Source organism: Lontra canadensis, unplaced genomic scaffold, assembly GCF_010015895.1.
Source record: "Lontra canadensis isolate GAN:19392208 unplaced genomic scaffold, GSC_riverotter_1.0 scaffold107, whole genome shotgun sequence".
In the NCBI taxonomy this organism is placed as follows: domain Eukaryota; kingdom Metazoa; phylum Chordata; class Mammalia; order Carnivora; family Mustelidae; genus Lontra; species Lontra canadensis.
Window position 1 is genome coordinate 3,327,959 of NW_022631101.1, and position 22,253 is coordinate 3,350,211.

General features: G+C 53.4%; 2 protein-coding genes across 5 annotated transcripts in view; one reads left to right on the top strand and one right to left on the bottom strand.

Annotated features, from left to right (window-relative positions):
- Window positions 1-3,444, bottom strand: part of LIG1 (DNA ligase 1) — a 35,715-nt gene extending 32,271 nt beyond the window's left edge. The window contains exon 1 of the mRNA XM_032839116.1: window positions 3,211-3,444. The gene's annotated coding sequence lies outside the window, so the exon portion shown is untranslated. The remainder of the gene's footprint in view (window positions 1-3,210) is intronic.
- Window positions 3,445-3,635: 191 nt separating this feature from the next.
- Window positions 3,636-22,142, top strand: ZSWIM9 (zinc finger SWIM-type containing 9). 4 transcript variants are annotated; one of them, XM_032839100.1, is made up of 4 exons: window positions 3,636-3,682; window positions 4,756-5,028; window positions 11,806-12,118; window positions 19,516-22,142. In XM_032839100.1, exons 2-4 carry the CDS (start codon window positions 4,766-4,768, stop codon window positions 21,688-21,690), a joined length of 2,751 nt encoding a protein of 916 aa, XP_032694991.1. In that variant the 5' UTR covers window positions 3,636-3,682; window positions 4,756-4,765; the 3' UTR covers window positions 21,691-22,142. The 4 variants fall into 4 exon arrangements, with proteins under 4 accessions (XP_032694991.1, XP_032694990.1, XP_032694989.1 ...); XM_032839099.1 differs by having other exon boundaries at window positions 3,636-3,678; XM_032839098.1 differs by lacking the exon at window positions 3,636-3,682 and adding an exon at window positions 3,839-4,204.
- The last annotated feature ends 111 nt before the right edge of the window (window positions 22,143-22,253 follow it).

Here is a 22,253-nt window from a genome sequence, read left to right on the forward strand (position 1 = left end):
CGTTTACCATACGACCCAGCAACCCCACTCCAAGGGCCTTCCCCAGAGAACTCTTATATGCACACAAACCCCTGTAAGCCAATGTTTTTAGCTGTGGATCTGTTTATCGTCACCAAAAATGATCCAAACGAACTCCCACGGGGAATGGACGAACCAACTATGGTACAGCATACAATGCTTTCACTTGCCGAACAGTATCCCACTGTAGGATGAACTAAACTAAGCTAATTTACACTCCCGCGGCAATAAAAAGGAGTGGTCGGGTGCACTGCAGGGAGACAGAGGGACGGATGGCTGCAGGTGTACCTAGGGAAGGGAAGCCCGAGAATCACTTTTTGGAGTGAGGAAACTGCAGTATCTTGATGGCGGTGGTGTTCACATAATTCTACACATTTCAAAATGGACAGAACCATAGAGCAAAAAGAGTAAGTTCACTTAATTTTTTTATATTTAATTTTTTTTATTTAAAAAAAAACAAAAAACTGAGTGCCTGGGTGGCTTAGTTGGTTAAGCATCTGCCTTCGGCTCAGGTCATGATCTCAGGGTCCTGGGATCGACTCTTGCATTGGGCTCCCTGCTCAGTGGGGAGCCTGCTTCTCCCTTTACCTCTGCCCCTCCACCTCCCCCTTCTTGTACGCGCTCTCTCAAATAAATAAATAAAATCTTTTAAAACAAAACCAAAAACCCTTGGATTGTTGATTGACCTGATTCGCCTCTTTTCTCAAACCCCAAATTCACTGACTCATGAATCCCAAGGGCGCTGCCTCCCAAAGACCACCCATTGCCAACCACCCCTCAGCGTCCCACTGCTCTGGTGTCCCACTGCTCAGAGCGCAGGTTGGGCCGCCCCCACGCCCAGCCGGCTGTGCTAACCCTCACTCTCTTCCTTCCCTGCAGTTAGCACAACTAGACCTGCCAAATTAGAATTTGTGTCACTCTCCAGAGTAGTGCTTCTAACACAATTTTCTGTGTGATTGAAACCTTCTGTACCTGTGGAGTCCAAGGAGGTCACTCTATCCATATGTGGCTTCAAGCATTTGAAATGCAGCTAGTGCCACAGGGGAGCCAAGATTTTCATCTGTTTCTAATGAGCTTAAATTTAAGTCCCTATGTGGGGCTAGCTGCAACTCTGTTTGCAGTGCGTGGCTAAAATGAGGAGTTCCATAAATATAAGGATTTTGTCCATTTTGTTCAGTGATATGGCCACAGGACTTAAAACGGTGCCTGGTATTGAATGCATTGGCCCATATGTATGCCTTTATTTAAAAATCAGGGTAACAGAGGCGCTTGGGGAGCAAAGTTGGTTGAGCATCCAACTCTTGGTTTTGGCTCAGGTCATGATCTCAGGGTCGTGAGATTGAGCCCCGTGTCGGGCTCCCCACTGGGTGTGGAGCCTGCTTGGGACTCTCTCTCCCCTTCTCCCTCTGCTCCTCCCCTGTACCAAATAAATAAATAAATCTTTAAAAAAAAAACCAGGATAACAAAAACATCATTGCTAACGAGTTTAAGGTTCATAAGCAGGATCCTTCAAAACCTGCAGGCCATGTGACAAGGAGCATGATATCAAAGGGTCTTTTTTTTTTTTTAAGATTTATTCATTTGAGAGAGAGAGAAAGAGCACAAGCAGGGGGAAAGGCAGTGGGATGGGGAGGAGAAGACTCCCCAACAAGCTGAGAGCTCGACATGGGGCTCAATCCCAGGACCCGGAGATCAAGACCTGAGCCAAAGGCAGATGTCCAAACATCTGAGCCACCCAGGTGCCCCCAAAGGGTCTTTAAACAGCTTGAGGATCAAAAGGCTTATCTTTTTCTTCTTGTTAATACAAGCTCACATTTCCTAACCTGTCTGTTCCCCTGACCAATGTCCACCCATGGGAAGTATTTTACACCATTCCCCTAAGTATGCTACTCTCATCCCCCGAAGCTCAGAACAGCTCAGCACCCCCTAAAAGGCAATGAGGAAGCTGGGACAGGGGAAGGAAAGCGACAGGGCCACACAGTCAGCCAATGGTGGATACCAGAAACACAGAGTGCCAGTTCTAAGAACCACCTGGGATTACATGTAAAATATTCTAGCCCACTCCCAGGCCTAGTGAATCAGAAGTGCTGGGAATAGAAGGGGGATCTGCAGGCTTAACAAGCTCCTAGGGATGCTAAGATAAGATGAAATTAGGAGGTTTTACTTAGACTCCACTGGCCTTTCCGTCATGCCTCCCTGAGGCTAACAGGTCAGAGATTCAAACAGGATGAAATGGGTTTGGAGGACTAGAAGCGATGTGTTCTTAATCCCATGTCCCGCTGTCTCTCCTCAATGATTCCCTTGGTTTTCAGATGCCAGCCTCCCTTTCTAATTGCTCATCTCTTCTCCCAGCCAAGTGCACCCCGCCCCACCCCTTGCAAGCCTCCCCCTCACCTGAGGACATCAATATCCTTCTCTCTCCGCTCCCCAAGCTCTTATAGCCCTCCCTCCACCCTTTAGGAGAACAATAAACCCAGACCTTTGAGTTACTCTCTCCAAGGCCCCCTCCCTTCCCAGGCCTTGGCCTTCCAACTGTGTGGTCCAACCCTACCTCTGCTCCTCCCCCCTCATCAGGCATCCAAAAGCCAAATATCTCCCTATACAAAAAGGTCCCCACATTTCCAAAGGCATAAACCTGGACCAGACCTCTGACCTCTCTCTGCCCCACCTCTGTCCAGCAGGATCCTACCCCGACACGGTCTAAACTCCACCCCACTTCTCCCCATCCAGGAACCTTTTCCCGGCCACGCCTCCTAGCGTCTGGCCCCGCCCACTAACAAACTTGGCCACCACCCCTTTTCAGGAGGGCCAGTCTCCCCGACCACCCAATTTCCAATGGCCCCGCCCACGAAATCTTCCCCCCCCCCACGGAGCCCCGCCCCCCGAGCTACGGTGATCACGCCCCCGCAGTAGCCCCGCCCCCAGGCCTCTTTTCAAACCCCTTCGAGTCCTACAGACTCCGGCCCTCTCTACCCTCTACCTGGCCCTCTCCCTCCGGCGGACACCCGCCCCCCCAATGCCCTGCAGCGAGCTGCTGCCGGCGCTCTCCCTTCCCCGCCGCGCTCTCGGCCGCCTGAGCGTACCCCACGCCCGCTCCTCGGCAGCCGACCAACCCGGCGGAGCCGCAGGCCCGGAGCGTACGACAGGCGCGCACCCCCCTCAAGTTTCCCAGCCCCGCGTCGGCGGCCTCACCTGCCTCTCGCCGGCCCCGCGCGCCGCTGTCCTGCGCGTCACACCCGGAACCACTCGTCGCCCGACTGCAGCCCCCAATTCGCGCCACGGAATTCGCGCGCAGACTTTGGCGGGCGGGGGCGGTATAGGGGGCGGGGCCCGGGAGTCGTCAGCGCCGCCGCTGCCTCTCGGAGGACGCTGGGAGTTGTAGTCTCCCCGGCCGGAGGCTACTAGGAAAGGGGTGAAGCAGGGTGAGCCCTCCCGCAGAGCACGATGGGAAACGGTCCGTGCCTTCCCTCCCTCTGGGTGGGCGGGTGTTGCTGCAAGGCCGAGAAGTGACTGGCTGGGAAAGAGGGAGATTCAATGGAAGCCGCTGCGCGAGGCACGGCGGGAAGAGAGGCGGGAGGCCGCGCGGGGCATCCCGGGAGCAAGGGCCGGGCCTGGCCTCGGCGCGGAGCATTGTGGGAGGTGTGCGCCGCTCCGGGGCGGGTAGGTGAGTGGGGAGGGGCGGGAAGGGTGCACATCTGGGGGAGGGGAGAGGCACAGCTGGGTGGGACAGCGGAGATGGGAGGGCCCGCGGCCAGAGGGGCTGGGAGGACTTGGGGAGGGGGAAGCGGGTTGGGAGGGGCTGCGCGAGGTGGGGGGGAGGCGCAGCTGGACGTGGGGGAGCATCTGGGGTGATGAAGCCCATTTGAGGACGAGGGGCCATCTCTAGGACCAGAATGCACATCTGGAGAGTACAATAGCTGCAAATGAGAGGAGGGAGCTACAGCTGGACTGGGGGGCGCGTCTGAGCAGGAGGTGGGCACAAATATTGGTGACACTTCTGAAAATTGGGCACAAGTGAATGGGGCACACACCTGTGGGCGAAAAGTACATACTGGATGTGAGGAGGACATCTGGATATGGGAGCATCTCGGAGGCAGGGGCTACAGCTGGATGTGACGACCCATGGCGTCACATCTGGGACAACAGCCATTTATCGGAGACACATGCAGGGAGGAGGAAGCCACAGGTGCGTGAAGAATGACTGTTAATGAGGGTCCCTGAATGGATGTGGGAGCACATCTGGACATGGGATATCTTTAGAGGAGGGCAAAGAGAGATGTGAGTTACAGCCAAGTGTAGACACATCGAAGGGGGGGGTTTCCTATGAATGGGGGCACAAGAGGTTATGGCCAAGTATAGGAGATCTATCCGGAGGGGGAAGGAGGTCTTGGCTGGAAGTTGAGAACACATTCGAGGTGTCCACCACTGCACTTAAGGGTTATGTTTTGGGAGAGGGACCCCAAATGTACCTAGGGGCACATCTACAGAGGAGGGTGCCAGAGCTGAAATTGGGGATCAGGATGACAGGCTCCAGCTGTCCCGGGAATAATGCGGAAATGGGAGAAAGCCGAAGATGGAGTATAGATTCATATCTAGATATTAATGGGGGTGCATCCCACCCTGGGCCCTGCCTGGAAAGAGGCACCAGCACCAAAGAGGCAGGCAGAAAATGGAGAAAGTGGGATACCCCTGGTGGGGGTGGGTCTGATATCCACATGCCCCCTCTCTTCCACTCAGGTGCCCCAGGATGGAGTCCCCACCCAGCACGGCTGGGCAGGAGGAACAGGAGCTGCGGGAGCGTGCCTTCTTCTCGTGGGCCGAGTTCAGCCGCTTCTTCGACGCGTGGTGCCAGCAGCGGCTGGCGCTCTTCTTCGTCAAGAGCTCCATGCACCTGGCGCGCTGCCGCTGGGCCAGCGCGCCCCCGCTCTACACGCTCATCGACGTGCTCAAGTACAGCTACGTGCGGCTCGTGTGCAAGGACGTGCGCGCGCCCAGCCGGCCCACCGTGGGGTGCGTGAGAGGAGCCGTGCCCTGCTGGGTGCTGGGGGTGGGGAGGGGAAGTGAGGGGGAGGAGTAGGCAGAGAGCCCCCCACCCAGAGATGGGGAGGGAGAGATGCCAACTAAAACAGCTAAGTATACCTTGTAGAGAAGCTAAGACAGGCCCAAAGAAAGGCAGACAGCCCGTGAGCTGGAAGGACAGAGGCACGCAGAGTGAGTGACAGGGTGGGCTCCGATTGCAGACTTACAGAGAGGCAGAGTGAGATGGACACAGTGAAGAAAGCCAAAAGAGGGGGGGGGCAGAAAATTCCAGAAACACAGAGACATGGAGCCAGACACTCTAGCCAGAACCAGAAAAATGGGTGAGAGCCAGGTTTGGGACATATACAAAGAGGTCAGAAACAGAGCTGCAGAGTAACCCATGGGACAAAGAGAGAAAGACCCATCTGGTGATTCAGTGAATACAGGGCCGGGTTCTCTGTGGGAGCCAGAGGTAATTCACTGGGGTGAGAAGGGGTTGAGCAGGATAGACAGATCCCCTGCCCTCTTAGCATGTTCAGACTGGACAGGAAGGCTGGTGTTATAGGAACAAGCTGACAGATAACTTCCCTACAACTGTAATGCTACAGGGGCAAATGAAACACCTGCGAGACAGCTAGGAGAGACATCCAGCTGGCCAAGGATGTTTTAATCGTTTCCCCCCAGTTTTAAACCAGAGCACTCCCCATAAAAGGTTCAGTTTCCGGCTTTTCTTGAAACACAGGAAAAGGCTGAACCCACCTTCTTGTGTGGCGGACGGCCACTGCAGTTAGAGGGGCAGGGGCTCTCGGGTTTGCCCCAGACCCCACTGCTCCCTATTACCTCACACTTAGCCCTGCCACTTTCATGTTTCACCTTCCTGGTCCCTGTAGGTGCATGTGAGTTTCAGACCCTTGGTTGGAGAGGTATGGCTAAGAACAGAGCGCTTAAAAGCAGGCTCTGCCTTCAGGCTGCTTGAGACCGGCCCCATTGCTCCCGGGGTGGGTGTCTTTGGGCAACAGACATCATATGTCTAAGGCGGGTTTCTCCTCTCTGGAACATCAGGCAGCTGGGTAGATGACAGCTGTTCTAGAAGTCAAGAGCACAGCCAGCCAGCAGCCTAGCCTCAAACTCCAGGCCTGCTATGATTAGCCGGTGACATCACCTGAGCAAGTGACATCACCTCTCTGGGTCTCAGTTTTCTGCCTTGGAAAACGGAGGAAGTGCCGGTACTGATCCATCCCAGGTTTTGTGAGGATTAAATGAGCTGATAGATGCAGATCGCTCAGAAAAGTAAGCACCTTTGAGCAGTGATTCTCACCATAGTTACTGAAACACTTACTGAGAGGTTACTCTTCTTGGTACTTGGTACTCTTCTTGGTACTTGACTCCTTGCTCATCTAGAAACAGAGATGCAGAGGTCAGGAAGCAGAATGGGATCAAACACACACATCATCATCACAGAGAAATCTAGAACATTAGAGCTTGTGTGCAACTCAGGCCCCATCTGGAATCTCTCCTTGTTAACAGAACCCAATTCAAAGTAACAAACACTTATTGAGTGCCTACTGTGTGCATGCTCTTTGCTGGGCATTTGGAATCCAGAGCTTGGCCTCTGCCTTTGAGCAGCTGAGGACCTAATGGAGGGGGAAAAAGACGAAAAGAAAAAAGAAAAAAAAATTGGAAATGAGGACTCACAATTGTGGGAGAAAAGAAGTTAGAGAGTGGGAGGAAGGAGGACAAAAGAGGGGTGGTCAGCCCAGCTCCACCTGGGAGCTTACTGGGTATTTCTGGAAGGCTTCCTGGAAGAGGTGACTAGGAAATGAAAACTTCAGGGATTCTCTTTGTTTATACATTTATGTATGTATGTGTTTGATCTAGACATATGGCGCTTGCTATGTGCCAGCACTGTCCCCAGTGCTCTGCCAGGGAGGAAGCCAGGAGACAGGAAGGGCTGAGAGCAACAGGAGCTCTGCCCATAGGATGGTCCCTCCCAGGGCCCTGTCAGGGACAGACTGAGGGAGAGAGACAGGAGGCCAGTGAGGAGGCAGGGGCTGCGGGGCCTGAGAACCACACATCAGAGCTTTCTCCCTGGCCACTCCAGCCCCGTTCCCCAAACGTTGCCTGGCAACCTTCCCCAAATTGCCACCCTGTCTCTTCCCCCTCCAGCTCCAGCCCTCGGCTCTGCACACCACCACCACCCCCTCCCCAGCCTCTCTCAGCGCTTCCCTCTCTAGAATACACACACCAGTCTTTGAGAACACAGAAAGCTCGACGACCTGAAAGATCAAGAAGAAACGGGTGCATGGAGGGCAAACGAGCTCAAAGCGATGGTACTTTTAGAAGAAAAAAAAAATGGGGGAAATAGCAGGTTCCTTTTTATTAAGTACTTACACCGGGCCTTTGTCTAACTACTTTGCATAATGTAATCCTCTTCTGGACTCCTCTCAGTGAGGAGGTATTATTCTTGTTGGCCCCGATTTCCAGATTTCCGTATGAGAAAACAAGCACAGAGAGGTTAAAGTGATTTCCCAAGATAGCCCAGCTGCCGAGAGAGGGAAACCAGGATCAGGACCCACACGGTTTGACCACAAAGCCTGTGCTTTTAGTCCCCTCTCTCTTCCTTCCCCTACCCCTCACCTTTATTTCAATCATGGATCATGAGAGTCGAATGTGATCCTAGGTGCCATGCTGTTTGTCCACCTGAAGGCTTTGTTTCGAGCGCCTGCTGGGTGCAGGGTGAATGTGTTTTAGATGGTGGGGGTTTCAGGGGAAGGGCACCCCATTCAGTGAAGACCATGCATTACAAATGGGCCTCCATCAGATCCTCATCCCAATGTGCAGTGAAATCTGCCCAAGCTTGGGGATGGTCAGAGAGGGCTTCCTGGAGGAGGTGACACTGGTTCAGAGTTGTGAAGGAGGAATAGGAGCTAACTAGGGAAAAAGAAGGGAGAAGGATGTTTTATGAAGAAGGAGAGAACTGAGTAGGGTTGCTGGCAGTGGGAATGGGGAAATGTGCATGGTCTGATGAGTTTATAAGGCACGACAGGCAGAACTGGGTGCTGGGTGGCTTGACGTAATGAGCAGAGTGCCTGGGTGTCTGGGGTTCATACAGTGGGATTCTGTCATTCCTCATCATCTGTTTACTGAGCACTTCCCAGGGGGCCAGGGGCTGCTCTCAGTGCTGGGACTATTGCAGTAGGCAAAACAGACAAAAATTCCTGCCTACATGGAGTTCACATGTAGAGGTGGGTGGCATTCTTCACCCCGGCTGCATGTAGAGAAATTGCAAAAATAGCGTGCTGAGGCCACAGTAGACAATTATGTGAGGTACAGGGACCCCTGTGGGGACGTGCTATTCTCTGGCAAGATGCACAGCTCCCTGGTGTTGTGACCTTCACTGAGTGGGGGCTTGTTCTAAGGGCTGAACTAAAAGAGGCCAGAGAGAGTTTCACAGGAGCCCGAGAGTTAAGCAGGGGAGGTGGGTCAGGTAGAGTCCCATGAACGGGACACAATTTGGGTAGCTCAAAAAGGGCTGTACGTCGGGAATGTCTTTTGGTTCCACCGATACCACGGGGGTGGCTCCACATTTTTATTTTATTTATAACGATTTGGAGGCTTAGACTTTTTTCTAATTTTGCATTATTTTTGTTGCTTAAAAGAAGGCAAGAAGTCCCAAGCTTTTTATGTAGATTTAAAAAGTCCAGCAGGCTCCCGGTTTTACTTTCCCTCATGCATGGAGCAGAAAAGGGGCATGTCAGGTAGCCCCTTCTGGTTTAACAAAGACAGTTCTTCGATATTTATACTGGAGAGACCTGGGGTGGGTTCTGGGGGGGCTCAGCCTTCTCGGGGGCCACTTGGAAACAATTTTGGAGCATTTTAGGGCGTGCTGCTGGCATTCACTGCCTATAAGTCAGCTTCTTCATTTCTTGCCAAGCCCTGGACAGTCTATGTTACAAGGGCTGACAAGCTGTGAGGACCTTGGGCCAAATCCATCCTGCAGCTGTGTTTTGTAAATAAAGTTTTATTGGAACACAGCCAGGCGCATGTACTGACAGGCAATCTATGGTTGTTTTCACAGTATAGCAACAGCGTCTACTTACTGTCTGCCCTTTCACAGAAAAAGTGTGCCAATCCCTGCTCTGTAAACACAAACCTCCTACCTAAAATGCCAGTATCATCCCTCATGGAGAAACACAAAACCTCCTTTCAGAAAGCAGATGTCAATAATATGTGTTATTTATCAGGGAAATGCACCCTGATTTTCCTCCCTGTTCTCTTTCATTTTTTAGAAGGCTGTTTGTAGCTCCCTGATCGATTTTAGCTAATGGGTGGGCCGTGCCCAGCAGCTTGAGGGCCTCTGTCCTAGACAGACTCTTGCTCACACACAGATGGATAAGAGAGTTGGGGGTCATCGAAGCATTGTTTTTAAGAAGGGAGAACAGGAGACAGCATGCAGTTAGCAGAGGGGCACCTGGCTGGCTCCATCCGTGGAGCATGCGACTCAGTCTCGGGGCTGTGAGTTCAAGCCCCATCTTGGCTATAGAGATGACTTAAATAAAATCTTTAAAAAAACAAAACAACAACAACAACAACAACAAAAACCCCCAACATACAGTTGGCGGAGTTGCCAGTGGCCTATCAGGCAGCAAAAGGAATGAAAGAATGTTGAAAAGCTAATGAGTGAGAAAGCACTTTCCAAAAGTATGTTGAGAGTGGGGTCGGTTTCCTATTGCTTTTGTAACAAAATATTACAGACCTGGTGGCTTACGGCAATGCAAACGTGTGATCTTAGAGCTCCGAGGGTCACCAGTCCAGCAGGGGTCTCACAGGGCTAAAATCGAGCTGTCTGCAAGGCTGGTTCATTCTGGAGACTCTAGGGGAGAATCTTCTAGAAGCGCCCGCATTCCTTGGCTTCCTGATGTTCTAGCAGAGAAACATCTCTCTTTCTTTCTCTCTCTCTCTTTGACTTGCCTCTCTGGCTTCTTGCTTCTGTCTTCTCTTTATAAGGACCCTTGGGGGTACACCGAGCCCACCTGGATAATCCAAGATCATCTCCCCATCTCTGGACCCTTAATTTATTATTATTTTTTTTTCTATTTTTAAAAGATTTTATTTATTTATTTGACAGAGATCACAAGTAGGCAGAGAAGCAGGAAGAGAGAGAGGGGAAGCAGGCTCCATGCTGAGCAGAGAGCCCAATGTGGGGCTCAATCCCAGGACCCCAAGATCATGACCCAAGCCGAAGGCAGAGGCTTAACTCACTAGCCACCCAGGTGCCCCAGGACCCTTAATTTAATCCTACCTGCAAAGTCCCTTTTGCAGTTCACGGTAACATTCACACGGCTCCAGCAGCTAGGGCGTGAACATCTTTGAGGGGCTGTTTTGCCTACAGTACACCAGAAGAAGAAAGGTTTCCTAAGTAAACTTTGTAAAAGCATTAACACAGGTGAAGGAAAGCACATCCATCATATGTATGCAACTTGGTGCATTTCCCCCAAATAAAATGCACATATAACCAATGCCCAGAGCAAGGGGATATACGTGGCCAGTGCCAGGAAGCACCCCCCATTAGCACTTAACCACTCAAGGGTGGCCACTCTCTGGTCTCCCAACAGCAGAGGCTACCTTTGCCTCCTGTGGAACTTTGGATAAGCCTGACATGTGGTGGCTTATCACCTTTCGTGTCCGGCATCTTTCACACAGTGGATCCGCGAGATCCGACCACGTTGCTGGGGACAGCAATGGCCTGTCCATTCTTACTGTGGGTTAGGGTTGTGTTTGAGGATGTATCCCTACTTATTTTCCCATCCTCCTGGTGGATATCGGTTTGTTTCCAATACTTGGCAGATACGAGCAGGGCTGCTGTGAACATTCTAGTACAATCTTTGGGCGCCCATCTTTCAGGCATTGGTCTTGAGTGGAAGCACTGGTTCAGGGGGAGGCACGTGATCTGAGTTAGCAGAGTCTGGCCCACGGTGACAAGCAACTTATGTTGAAACTCCCATCGCCAAGAAGCTAAGTGCTAGGCTCTCTCCACATCCTGGTCTGTGCTCCCTGTTTATTTGGTTATTCCGGTGGTGGGTGGTGGCCTTTCCTGGGGCTTTTCTTTTCTTTACTTTTTTTTTCCTGGGGCTTTTCATTGGGGTTCGCTCGATGACTGATGAGTTTGAGCTCCTTTCCACGTATACGAACTTTTAAAACATGGGAACCCATCTTCCACTGTTTATGGGTCCCTAAAAACATACCCAGGAAAGGCTAGATAGCCCATTTGGGAAGTGGCTACTTTGGGGGACCGAGGAAGACTTTTGGGGGACAGGGTTCTCGGAGACCCTCAACTGGCCATGCCGTTCTTGCTAAATGAGAAGTGGATACAGGAGTCTCTGAAGGGTTTTGTTTCTTACAGTTTTTCGAGGTAAATAAAATATTCCTTGGCTTTCGATAGAGATGAGGAGGTAGATGCAGAGCCACGGCCAACGTGGATGCTGACAGTTAAGTGCTTTCCATACATCAACTCTTTGAATCCTCACAACTCCAGGACAAAGGTCTGGTGATGATGAGCTCCCTCACAACATAGGAGGAAACTGAGGCACAGAGGCTTGAAGGGACTTGCCCGAGGTCACGCAGCTGGCAGAATCCGAAGGCCCTCTCTCTTCTCGATGCTTGCCACAGTCCTTAATTTTAGAAAATAAATAATTAAAGAGGAGAGGGAGAGGAGGAGGAGGAGGGCAGACGGTGATGTGATGGCGGCGGTGGTCGTTCCTCCCGCAGGCCTCCCCAGCCCGGCTGCCCGGCCTTCATCATCGTCAAGCTGAGCCCACTGCGGGACCGCCTCGTGGTGACGGAGTGCCAGCTGACCCACTCGCACCCGGCCTGCCCGCTCGAGTTCGCCTACTACTTCCGCCCGGGCCACCTGCTGGCCAACGCCTGCCTGCCGGTGCGCACCACGAACAAGATCTCCAAGCAGTTCGTGGCGCCGGCCGACGTGCGCCGCCTGCTGTCCTACTGCAAGGGCCGCGACCATGGCGTCCTGGACGCCCTGCACGTGCTCGAGGGGCTCTTCCGCACCGACCCCGAGGCCAAGGTGGGGTCTCGGGAGAGGCAGGCGGGGGCGGGGGAAGAGCCACGTCGGAGCCCCGCGGGTCGGTCGGTCATTCATTCATTCATTCATTCATCCGCCCACTCATCCTCCACTCCTTTCATCCATCCACCCCCGTGGCCCCCACATCCCTGTCATCATTCGCTAAGTGCTCACTGCGGCCTTGGGGAGACAGCAGCCTGCCATGCGCCCCGCCCACAGGGACCACCAGAGCTTCTGCCCCAGGGGACGAGGGAAATGCTCTGGGACATCCCCCATGGTAGGGTAGCCCCTGGCCACATGGGGCTGTTGAACGCTTGCAAGGTGGCCAGTAGGACCGATGAGCTGAATTTTAAATTTTATTTCACTTTAATTTACTGAAATTTAAAAGAGCCTCTTCTGGCTATTGGCTGCCTTGCAGAGGAAGCTACTAGAATCACCTTGCCGTGGTAGTGGGGGAACCAACAAGAGACAGACACACCCAACCGTGATAAAACGTCAGGAAGGTTGGGCGAGGAAGAGGAGGTGACAGAAAGTGCCACTTAAAAAATAAATAAATAAATAAACGAGCCACACACATAGAAGGTACACAGATGAGAAGTGCATAGTTAGAGGAATGACCCCAACGTGAAAATAGCCTTTCCCCACCACCCCGATCAAGACTCAGAAGGGAGGGTCCCCTTTGTCACCTAAGGTGATGGAGGGAGGAGTAGTGTCAAGGAGAATAGGGTGAGGACATGGAGAGGGACAGTTAGTTGTAAGGGTGCTATTTTAATTTATTTTCAAAAAAGATTTTACTTATTTATTTGAGAGAGAGTGAGAGAGAGCACAAGCGGTGGGGAGAGGCTGGGAGAGAGACAGAGGGGAAATAAGAAGCAAACTCTCTGCTGGGCGGGGAACCCAATGCGGAGCTCGATCCGGGATCATCACCTGAGCCGGAGGCAGACGCTCAACCAACTGAGCCACCCAGGCGCCCCTGTAAAGGTGCCATTGTGATTTGAGTGGTCAGGGAAGGTATCTCTAAGGAAATGCTCATGAAGCAGAGGAGGCAGAATGGAGGCAGGGGACCCCCATTCTATCTTCAGAGGGACTGGAGTTCCAGGCAGAAGGAACAGCCAGTGCAAAGGTCCGGAGGCTGGAGCATTCCCGCTGTTCCTCTATGAGGAATCTTTCTGATGCTTTAATCTAACTCCAAAGCGGGGGGGTGGACATGTAGGAAGGGAGGGAGGGAGGGAGAAAGGGGGGAAGCTAGGTTCTCCCCCCTGGCTGTGCTTTTCTCTCATGTAAGGAAGAGGTCCCCACCCAGGGTAGTGATGCAGTGACCCCCTCTCCCGAATCGGGTCCAGAACCCTCCCCCCACCACCATCTCATGCTCAGGACCCAGCCGTGATTCAAACCACCAACCCAAACCCAGCCCTCTGTCCACACATCATATCGCTGATAATTTTAGTTCATGTTTAGCAAGCACTGACTGTGTGCCAACACTATCTCAAGTGCTTTGCATGCTATAATTCATTTAAATCATACCAGAGCATGTTGAGGAAGGAGTCCCCCATTCGATAGACAAGGAAACTGAAGCACAGAGAGGACAAGGAATTGGCCCAGGGCCACACAGCTACTTAATGATGGAGCTGAACTTCAGACCCACACAGTCTGGATCCAGGGCCATGCTTTTATCTGCTTGTCTATTCCCCAGTTTAGAAATGAGTTTCCGGCCCTTTCCCAGCAGGTCTAGCCTCCGGAGAGCTGAGGGTCCCACCGAAGTCAGTTTACTGCTCTGTAAATTGGGGAGTACATGTGTGTACTCCCCATGCTGCTGGTCTTTGCTGAAGACCAGTTATCTGTTATCAGTTATCTCCTGTCCACCGTCAAATAAATAAGCCTTGGCTGTCCCTGCAGACACCTGTGTAGGGCTGCCCCTCCCTCCCATGAGAAGCCGCTCACCGACAAGCAAAAGCCTTTAAGGTCAAGGCATTGTCTTCTAAACTTCCAATTAGGAGGCTGTCATAGAGTCCCGGCTAAACCAAGGTTGGCTCCTGGGTCCATCTTTCAGTCCACCTTAATCCTTTTAAAGGAAATGAGGAAGGAGTTCTGGAACACCAAGAGACAGAAAAGCCAGAGGATTATTCCTTTTTTTTTTTAACACTTAAATATTGACTTTTTGAATATGTAACACATTCACATGCTTCTAAATTCAAAAGGTACAAAGGTTCAAAAAGTGAAAAGCCCCCTTGTCACCTCCTGTCCCCCAGGTCCCCTCCTCAGCGGCCACCAGAGCGTCCGTTCTTCATGTATCTTCTGTCTCTATTCTGTGGCTCAGGGCTATCCAGGGGAACTTGCTATGATGATAGAAATGATCTGTGTCCCCTGGACTCATGTGGCTATCAGGCACTCGGAATGTGGCCAGTATGGTGGAGGAACTGGATTTTTAATTTAATTTAATTAATTGCATTTTAAATAGCCCCGTATGGCTAGTGGCTTCACACTCAACAGCCCCACCATATCGGTATACAGAGAAATTTGTGTCTATCATTTTCATTTTATTTCCACTTGCTCTCCACCCCTGCAAGGTAGCATATTAGACTTTTTTTTTTTTTATCTTGCTTTAGGTGTTGGGGCTGGCCACATGTCAGCCGCTTTCATTTCTTCCTCTGGGGCTGGTCATCTTAAACTGTCTTGCCTGGCGGGGTACGGGCCAGGCTGCCAGCTTCCAGGAGCCACGTGGGGGAAGAGGGCTGGGGAGCTGGCTCTGGGGCAGCAAGATGTAAGGACACCCTGTCCCTCATCACATGGACTTGTTGTCCCCAAGGCCAGTGGCCCCTTCTTTCTTTCTTTTCCTTTTCTTTTTTTAAGAAATATTTATCTTTTTCATAATCTTTTTAAAAACATTTTTATTATTATTTTTTAAGATTTTATTTATTTATTTGACAGACAGAGATCACAAGTAGGCAGAGAGGCAGGCAGAGAGAGAGAGAGGGAAGCAGGCTCCCCACTGAGCAGAGAGCCTGATGTGGGGCTTGATCCCAGGACCCTGAGATCATGACCTGAGCTGAAGGCAGAGGCTTTAACCCACTGAGCCACCTAGGTGCCCCTCTTTTTTTTTTTTTAAAGATTTTATTTATTTATTTGAGATAGCGAGAGAGCGAGCGAGCACAGGAGCAGTGGTGAGGGGCAGAGGGAGAGAGAGAAACAGACCCTCTGCTTAGCAGGGAGCCTGATGAAGGACTCGATCCCAGCACCCTGAGATCATAACCTGAGCCCAAGGCAGACGCTTAACCCACTGAGCCACCCCGGAGTCCCAGTCAGGGGTCCTTTCTGTTTTACCCTTTACACAGAATCAACTCCAGCCACCTTGGAATGAGAGGGAACTTGACCTTGAGAGGTCTACTTTGAAAAGTCGAATGCCTGGGACCCCCTGAGTGGTGGTGACCCACTTGGTCCTGGGACGGGTCCCACAAAACTAACGTACTCAAAAGCCACTGCCACAGTTTATGGGCAAGACTGAGCAGCTGCCTCAATGAGGGAGGTGTTAAGACCTTTTATAATCTGCCCCAAGGCAGCAATGATAGGCTGCGGTGTTTAGTCATGTCTCCATTGCCTCTTTTGTGGCAGGCTCCAGGGTAATCAACAAGCCACCTGGCTTTCTGGACAGAGATGGTGCTTGGCACAGAAATGTTGTACCTTCTGGCATGGGTGCGCTATGCCTTCTGAGAAAGAGGAACGTTGATCTGAGTGTGCCCCTTATGAATAGTAAACGGTAAACTGGTAGAGTCACGGTGGGCGACAATTGGGCAATTCTATTGAAATGAGCACGTTGGCCCCTCCCCCACTGCTGGGAATTCATGCTGCACAGGGTCAGGGTGACTTACAAGTTAATCACCTCTTTTCTGGGTCCTGGAGTACCAGCTAGAACCTGGTTTGATTTATCTTGTGAGGTGCTAAGAGCTTTCTGTACCTTCCAGCTGTGCGGTTCACTGGTCATGGGACATGCAATGAGGTGCAACAGGTTACTTCTCCAAGCCTTAGTTTGTTTGTCCGCAGAATGGGGATAAGAATAGGTGATACCTCGTAGGGTTGTCGGGGTTGTTGTGCGAGGATTAAGTGTGTGCGTGTGCATGTCTGCGTAAAAACAGACAAGTAGGAAGCCCTGTATGCGTCGCTTTTTAGGTATTATTTTTATTCCCTCAAGTTTTTCTTTGGGACAGTCTGGAGAATAGTACCATTCCGATCACGTGAACACAGGGGCGTGGATGGAGCGCCTTCCGTGGCGTGGTCCCCGAGAATCACATCTGTGGAATCCTCCATCTGTGCTGTGGCTGACGCATCCCAGTGCCACCGATCTGGGTGTCTGAGGCGACTCCTGCCCTCCTGGGAGCCCTCACATCTGCCAGCCACACGCCCTTGAATCAGGCCTGTGGGATCACCTTCGTGAAGGCCAAGTGGGTATCGCGGTCAGGAGCGTGGACTCTAGGCCCAAGCAGCCTCGTGTTCAAATCCCAGCCCTGCCGCTTATTACCTGCAGGTGTTCACCTCTCGGTTCAAGGTACTTCTGGTTGTGCGACTTCTTGGAGCCTCAGCCAGTCCAACAGGGCAGGACTCTGGCCTGCCTCCGTCCCTCCTCTCTCTTCAAGGCCAAGCGCAGCATCTGGGCCCACAAGAGGCTCTCAGTCAACGCTGCTTAACGAACCAGTGGCTGGGCAAGAAAAGCTTCTGTGCCCTCTTTAGAATGAAAACCTGAGGTCAGAAATCGAAGTTTTCCCTTAAAGAACGGAAGTCGGCTTCTAACTCATCACGGGCTTGCCTGCTCTGGAAAATCTCAAGGCATGTACGTTTTGCTGTATTTCCTTTCCCCACTCCTGATTCCCCAGAAGAAACAGACACTCAACACAGAACTCAACACTATAGAAAGGTGTCATTCTTTTTGTTATACTTAGGACAACTTTTATCTTGGCATTGATTTCTACACTAGGGCTGTCTGAAGGAACTTTCTGTGAGGTGCAAATGTCCTGTATCTGTGGCATTCAGGAGAGCAGCTGCTAACCCCGTGTGGCTGGTAAACCCTTGAAATAGGACTAGCACCGCCAGTGACCTGAATTCTCATAGGTTGTCAAGCATTAATTAATTTAAATGTAAATAGCTACATGGGGCTAAGGCGACCAGCTTGGACAGAGCAGTTCTAGATGGAGACCTTCGCGGAGATATATTGCAAAGCAGTCCGAGTATAAAAATTCATAATGGTTGAAAACAATCGCAGTGGGCTGGTAACTAATCCAGCGGTAGGTTTTCTAGGACTTTTCATAAAATTTCATAAAAATTTCATAAAATTTCGAATTAGTGAATTCTAATACGAGTTAAGATGTTGAATATAGGATTTGGGGGTTGGAAAAGCAATTTCCTTGTTCTTTTGGGACTCTACTAGATCTTTTTTTTTTTTTAATTAGAGGATTTTTTTTCCTTCCCCTCGAAAGCTGAGAATGATGCAGTGTTTTTCCCCCCCCCTTAAGATGTATTTATTTATTTTAGAAAGAGCACAAGAGAGTGCAAGCAGGAGAAGGAGCAGAGAGAGGGGGAGAATCCCCAGCAGGCTCCCCACTGAGCAGAAAGACCTACGTGGGGCTTGAGCTTACAACCCCAAGATCATGACCTGCGGCAACGGAGCCATGTTCCTGCCCAGGCAGTTCAGTAGATGGAGCTAAAGCCTGGAGATACGGAACTGGGAGTTACCAGCTGAGAGATGAGGAAGGCAGTGTGACCTGATGAGATCACCTTGGCAGAGCCTGGAGACAGGAAAGAGGAGAAGAGAAGCCCGGACAGGCTCTTTGGCTCTGCAGCTTTTACAAGCGGAGCAGGGATGGAAGAGGGCAAGCAAAGGAGACCACGTGGGAGATGCCTGGGCAGAAGGAGTTCAACCAGGAGTCTCCAGGATGACAGAAGCCCAGAGAGATCTGTGTTCCAGAAGGGGGGCAGGCTCCCCGTCCTCGGTGCCGCTGAGAGACAAGTAACACGGAAATCATAGCGGGATTAGATATGCACCAAGCTTTGGACACAAATGATTTCGTTTGAGCCTCTCCATGACCATGGTGGACAGACATTACCTCAATTTTGCAGCCAAGGAAAGTGAGACTCAGCCCAGGATACCCACAGCTAGCAAGAGACAAAGCGAAGATTAAAAAGCAGACTCCTCCCTGGGCTGTGGAGACACGGCTGGTGGATAGCGCTGCGCACTGACCCATGCGCTCATTCAGGATGTATGGAGCTGCAGCCGTGAGCGCCCCTGCAAACATCAGGAATGCAAAACACAACATCCCTAACCTTGTGGCGCTTCTGCCTTAGGAAGGGCAAACCGATGATCAGCAAGTCAGCAAATAAAGACATGACATGCTTCACGGTGGTTAAGTGCCATGGCCAACAGTGGCTAGAGAGAGCCACTTCCATTGCTTAGAAGTGATGGTTAAAGCAGACCTTGATGGGGACATGATCTCTGAGCCGGGGTGATAATGGCAGTGACGATGAACGCTTGGAGAGCACTCGCTCTTGATTGAACATTAACATATTTGTGCCAGGCAGCGTTCTCAATGATTTAATGCATTCCATCCTTCTAGTCACAGAAATACTCTCTTTTCATTTTACAGATGGGGGGGGAGGTCAGGGAAGTTACCCGAGGCCACGCCGCCAGGGACTCAGCCCCTGCAGTCTGGCTCTAGACCCTAAACGGGACCTGAGCCTCCAGGCATGAAGGAATGAGTTTTCCATTCCCAGAAGGGAAAATTGGGGGAAGAAAGGGGGAAAGGAGGAAACTGAGGCTCAGAGAGGTTAAGCCTCTCTGAGTGGTGGGACCGGGACTCAAACCTAGACGATCTGGCTTCGGAGTCTACCACCTGAGTGCTAGGCCAGTGGCTCTCCAACTAGAGAGCGCGTGGGGATCCCCTGGAGGGCTTGTCAGAGCGCCAACTGTGGGGCCTTCAAGAGTTTCTGACCCGGCAGGTCTGGGAAGGCCTGAGAATATGCATTTCTGTCAAGATCCCAGCAAGCGGTGCTGCTGCTCCAAGTCCTCCACTTCGAATTTTACTCTAGTCTGCCTCTGAGTGCACGAAGGAATGAATACCCAGGTCCTAGTAGGTACACTGAGGCTCAGAGAGGCTGTCTTGTGTGCAGAAATCACAGAGCTCTTAGATGGCGGGGCCAGATCTCACACCCGGGCAATGGGCCTCCGGAGGTCGCGTTTTTAACCATTCCCCGGCACTGCCTCCTACCGGTCGGAAGAATAAATGGCTGCACGCAGGGATGCAGGGTCCCCACTGCCCCCGAGGATGGTGCTGGGTGGATGCCCGAGATCTGGGAACCGCCGGGCGAGCCCGGCGTCCCCTGACCTCATTCCCTGCTTCCCCCGCCCCTGCCCGCAGGTGAAGCTGGTGTTCGTGGAGGACCAGGCGGTGGTGGAGACGGTGTTCTTCCTGACGTCACGCACGCGGGCGCTGCTGCGGCGCTTCCCCCGCATGCTCCTGGTGGACCGGCTGCCCGGGCTGCAGGGTGCGCTGGACCTGCTGGCGGTGCTGTGTGTGGACGCGGCGGGCCGCGCGCGCCAGGCCGCCTGCTGCGTGGCGCGTCCGGGCACGCCAAGCCTGCTGCGCTTCGCGCTGGCCTCGCTGCTGCAGAGCGCGCCCGACGTCAAGGGCCGCGTGCGCTGCCTAACAGCTGGGCCCGAGGTGGCGGCGCAGCTGCCCGCCGTGCGCCAGCTGCTGCCCGGCGCGCGCGTGCAGATTTGCCGCGCGCAGGGCCTCGAGACGCTCTTCAGCAAGGCGCAGGAACTGGGCGGTGCCGGCTGCGAGGACCCGGGCCTGTGGCCGCGCCTGTGTCGCCTGGCCGGCGCGTCGTCGCCCGCTGCCTACGCCGAGGCGCTGGCCGAGCTGCGCGCACATGGCCCGGCCGCCTTCGTGGACTACTTCGAGCGCAACTGGGCCCCGCGGCGCGACATGTGGGTGCGCTTCCGTGCCTTCGAGGCGGCCCGGGACCTGGACGCGTGCGCCCTCGTGCGCGGCCACCGCCGGCGCCTGCTGCGCCGCCTGAGCCCCTCGCGCAGCGTGGCACAGTGCCTCCGCGACCTGGTGGCCATGCAGTGGGCCGACGCGGTCGGGGAGGCGCCTGATGGCCTGGACGGTGGGGGGCTGGGGCCGGAGGTCGAGCCGGGGAGGGGAGCCCAAGGGGCGGAGAGGAGAAAGGGCCTGGAGAGCGGGGACTGGGGAGGGGCCCCGAAAGAAGGAAGTATTTGGAGAGGCGGCCAGTTGGAGGAGGAGTGGCCCCGAGGTTTGGAGGCCAGAGAGCGGGGAGGGGCTCAGTTAGAAAGCGAGATGGGGGGAGGGTTGCAGGTCCAAGACTGGAGCTCGCTCCAGTTGGAGACCCAGAAAGTGAGAGGCCTAGAAGGGAGTGTTTGGAGAGGGTCCCAGTGGGAGAACGAGCAGTGGAGAGGACCAGAGATCAGAGACTGGAGGGGGTTCCTGTTAGAGGAGGAGAAAGATAAGGGACCAGAAGGTTATGTCTGGAGAGGATCCCGGTTGGAGGACCATGGGCTGAGGGGATTGGAAGGCTACACCTGGAGGACGGCCCAGCTGGAGGATCGAAGGGTTAGGGTGCTGGAGACCACAGACCGGAGGGGGACCCAGTTGGATTCTGAGAGGGCCAGGAGTCTTGAAGGGAGCACCTGGAGGGGCGCCCAGCTGCACGACGAGAGAGCACATGGGCTAAAATCCAAAGAACGGAAGGGACCTCAGTTGGAACCTGAGAAGGGAAGGGGGTGGGAGGTCAGGAACTGGAGGGGGCGCCATTTGGAGAAGCCCAGGGAGTTGGTCCCTGAGAATGGAGACCAAAGGGGGCCCCAGTGGGGAGAGGAGAGGCAGAGAGGGCCGGATATTGGAGAAGAGAGAGGAGTGAGTTTGGGGGTCAAAAGAAGAAGGGACCTGGAGGATGTGGTTCTGGTCCAGCTGGGGGACACAAGGATGACAGGCCTGGAGAATGGGGAGGGAGCCCCATCTATGGGCCCCAAGAGCAGAGGAGGACAAGCGACGGAGTGTGGGGGCACAGGAAGGAGGTGTCTAGGGCTGGGGAACGGAGTGTGCGGCACCCCGTTGGGGACTGTGTTTGAGGGTGATCCGGAATGGGCAGGGACAAGGAGAGTCTACCTGGCCGCTGGGGAGAGCCTGCAGGAAGGCGGTGAAGAAGGCGGCCCGCGGGAACCGAAGAGGCCTTGCTGCCCCTCGGCAGAGGAAGAGGTGGACTGGGAGCCCCTGGCCAAGTTCCGAGCGGCGTGCGGGCCAGAGCTGGCAGAATTGGTGGCCGAAGAGCTGGCCTTTGCCAGGCAGCACGGTACCCGCGGTTTCCACTGGACTGGAGCTGGGTTTGCCCTTAAGGATGGCACCTCGGACTTCTTCCTGGACAGGGCTCTGACCCGCTGTAGCTGCTCCATCCATGCCGCCCGGCGTCTGCCTTGCCGCCACCTGTTCGCAGCACGCCTCCTCACAGGGGCAGCCTTATTCCACATGGACCTGCTCAGGGATTGCTGGGGGAGAGCTCCAGAACCCTGACCCACCAGGGTCCTGCCTGCCACCCTCCGCTGCAAAGGTAGGAGGGCATTCTTCGATCCCAAAGATAATAGGGCTGAGGCCAAGAAGGCCAACCCAGTCCCTCTGGCCACCTCCTGTGTCATCCAGGGACCTCACCTTGGCCGTTTGTCTCTCTGGGTACAAGGGGAGGCTGACTGGTCTCTGAGGCCCTGGAGCCACAGTGTGGAAGACAGTGGTGGCCAAGATGGCTTCTGAGGGCTTCCCTCAGGAGAGGAAATGTGTGATGAGACAGGGGCAGGCTGGGGCAGAAGGAAGTAAGGGGACAAAGCTTGGGGAGGGGAAGACACCAGGACATGGGGAGAGCCCATGCAGGAGCAAATGGTCACTCCATAGAGTGCAGGGGTGAAGGAGAGAAGCAAGGGGGACTGTAGGAGGACAGGTGGGGGTGGGGGGGGGAGAGAACCTAGCAGGGAGACAAGGAGAGGAGAGAGGACAAGAGGAGAGGCAGAAATGGGGAAAAGCAGAGGGAAGCAAGGGAGAAGGAGGCCAGGGTGGAGGACAGAGGGGAAAAAAAAGAAAAAGGA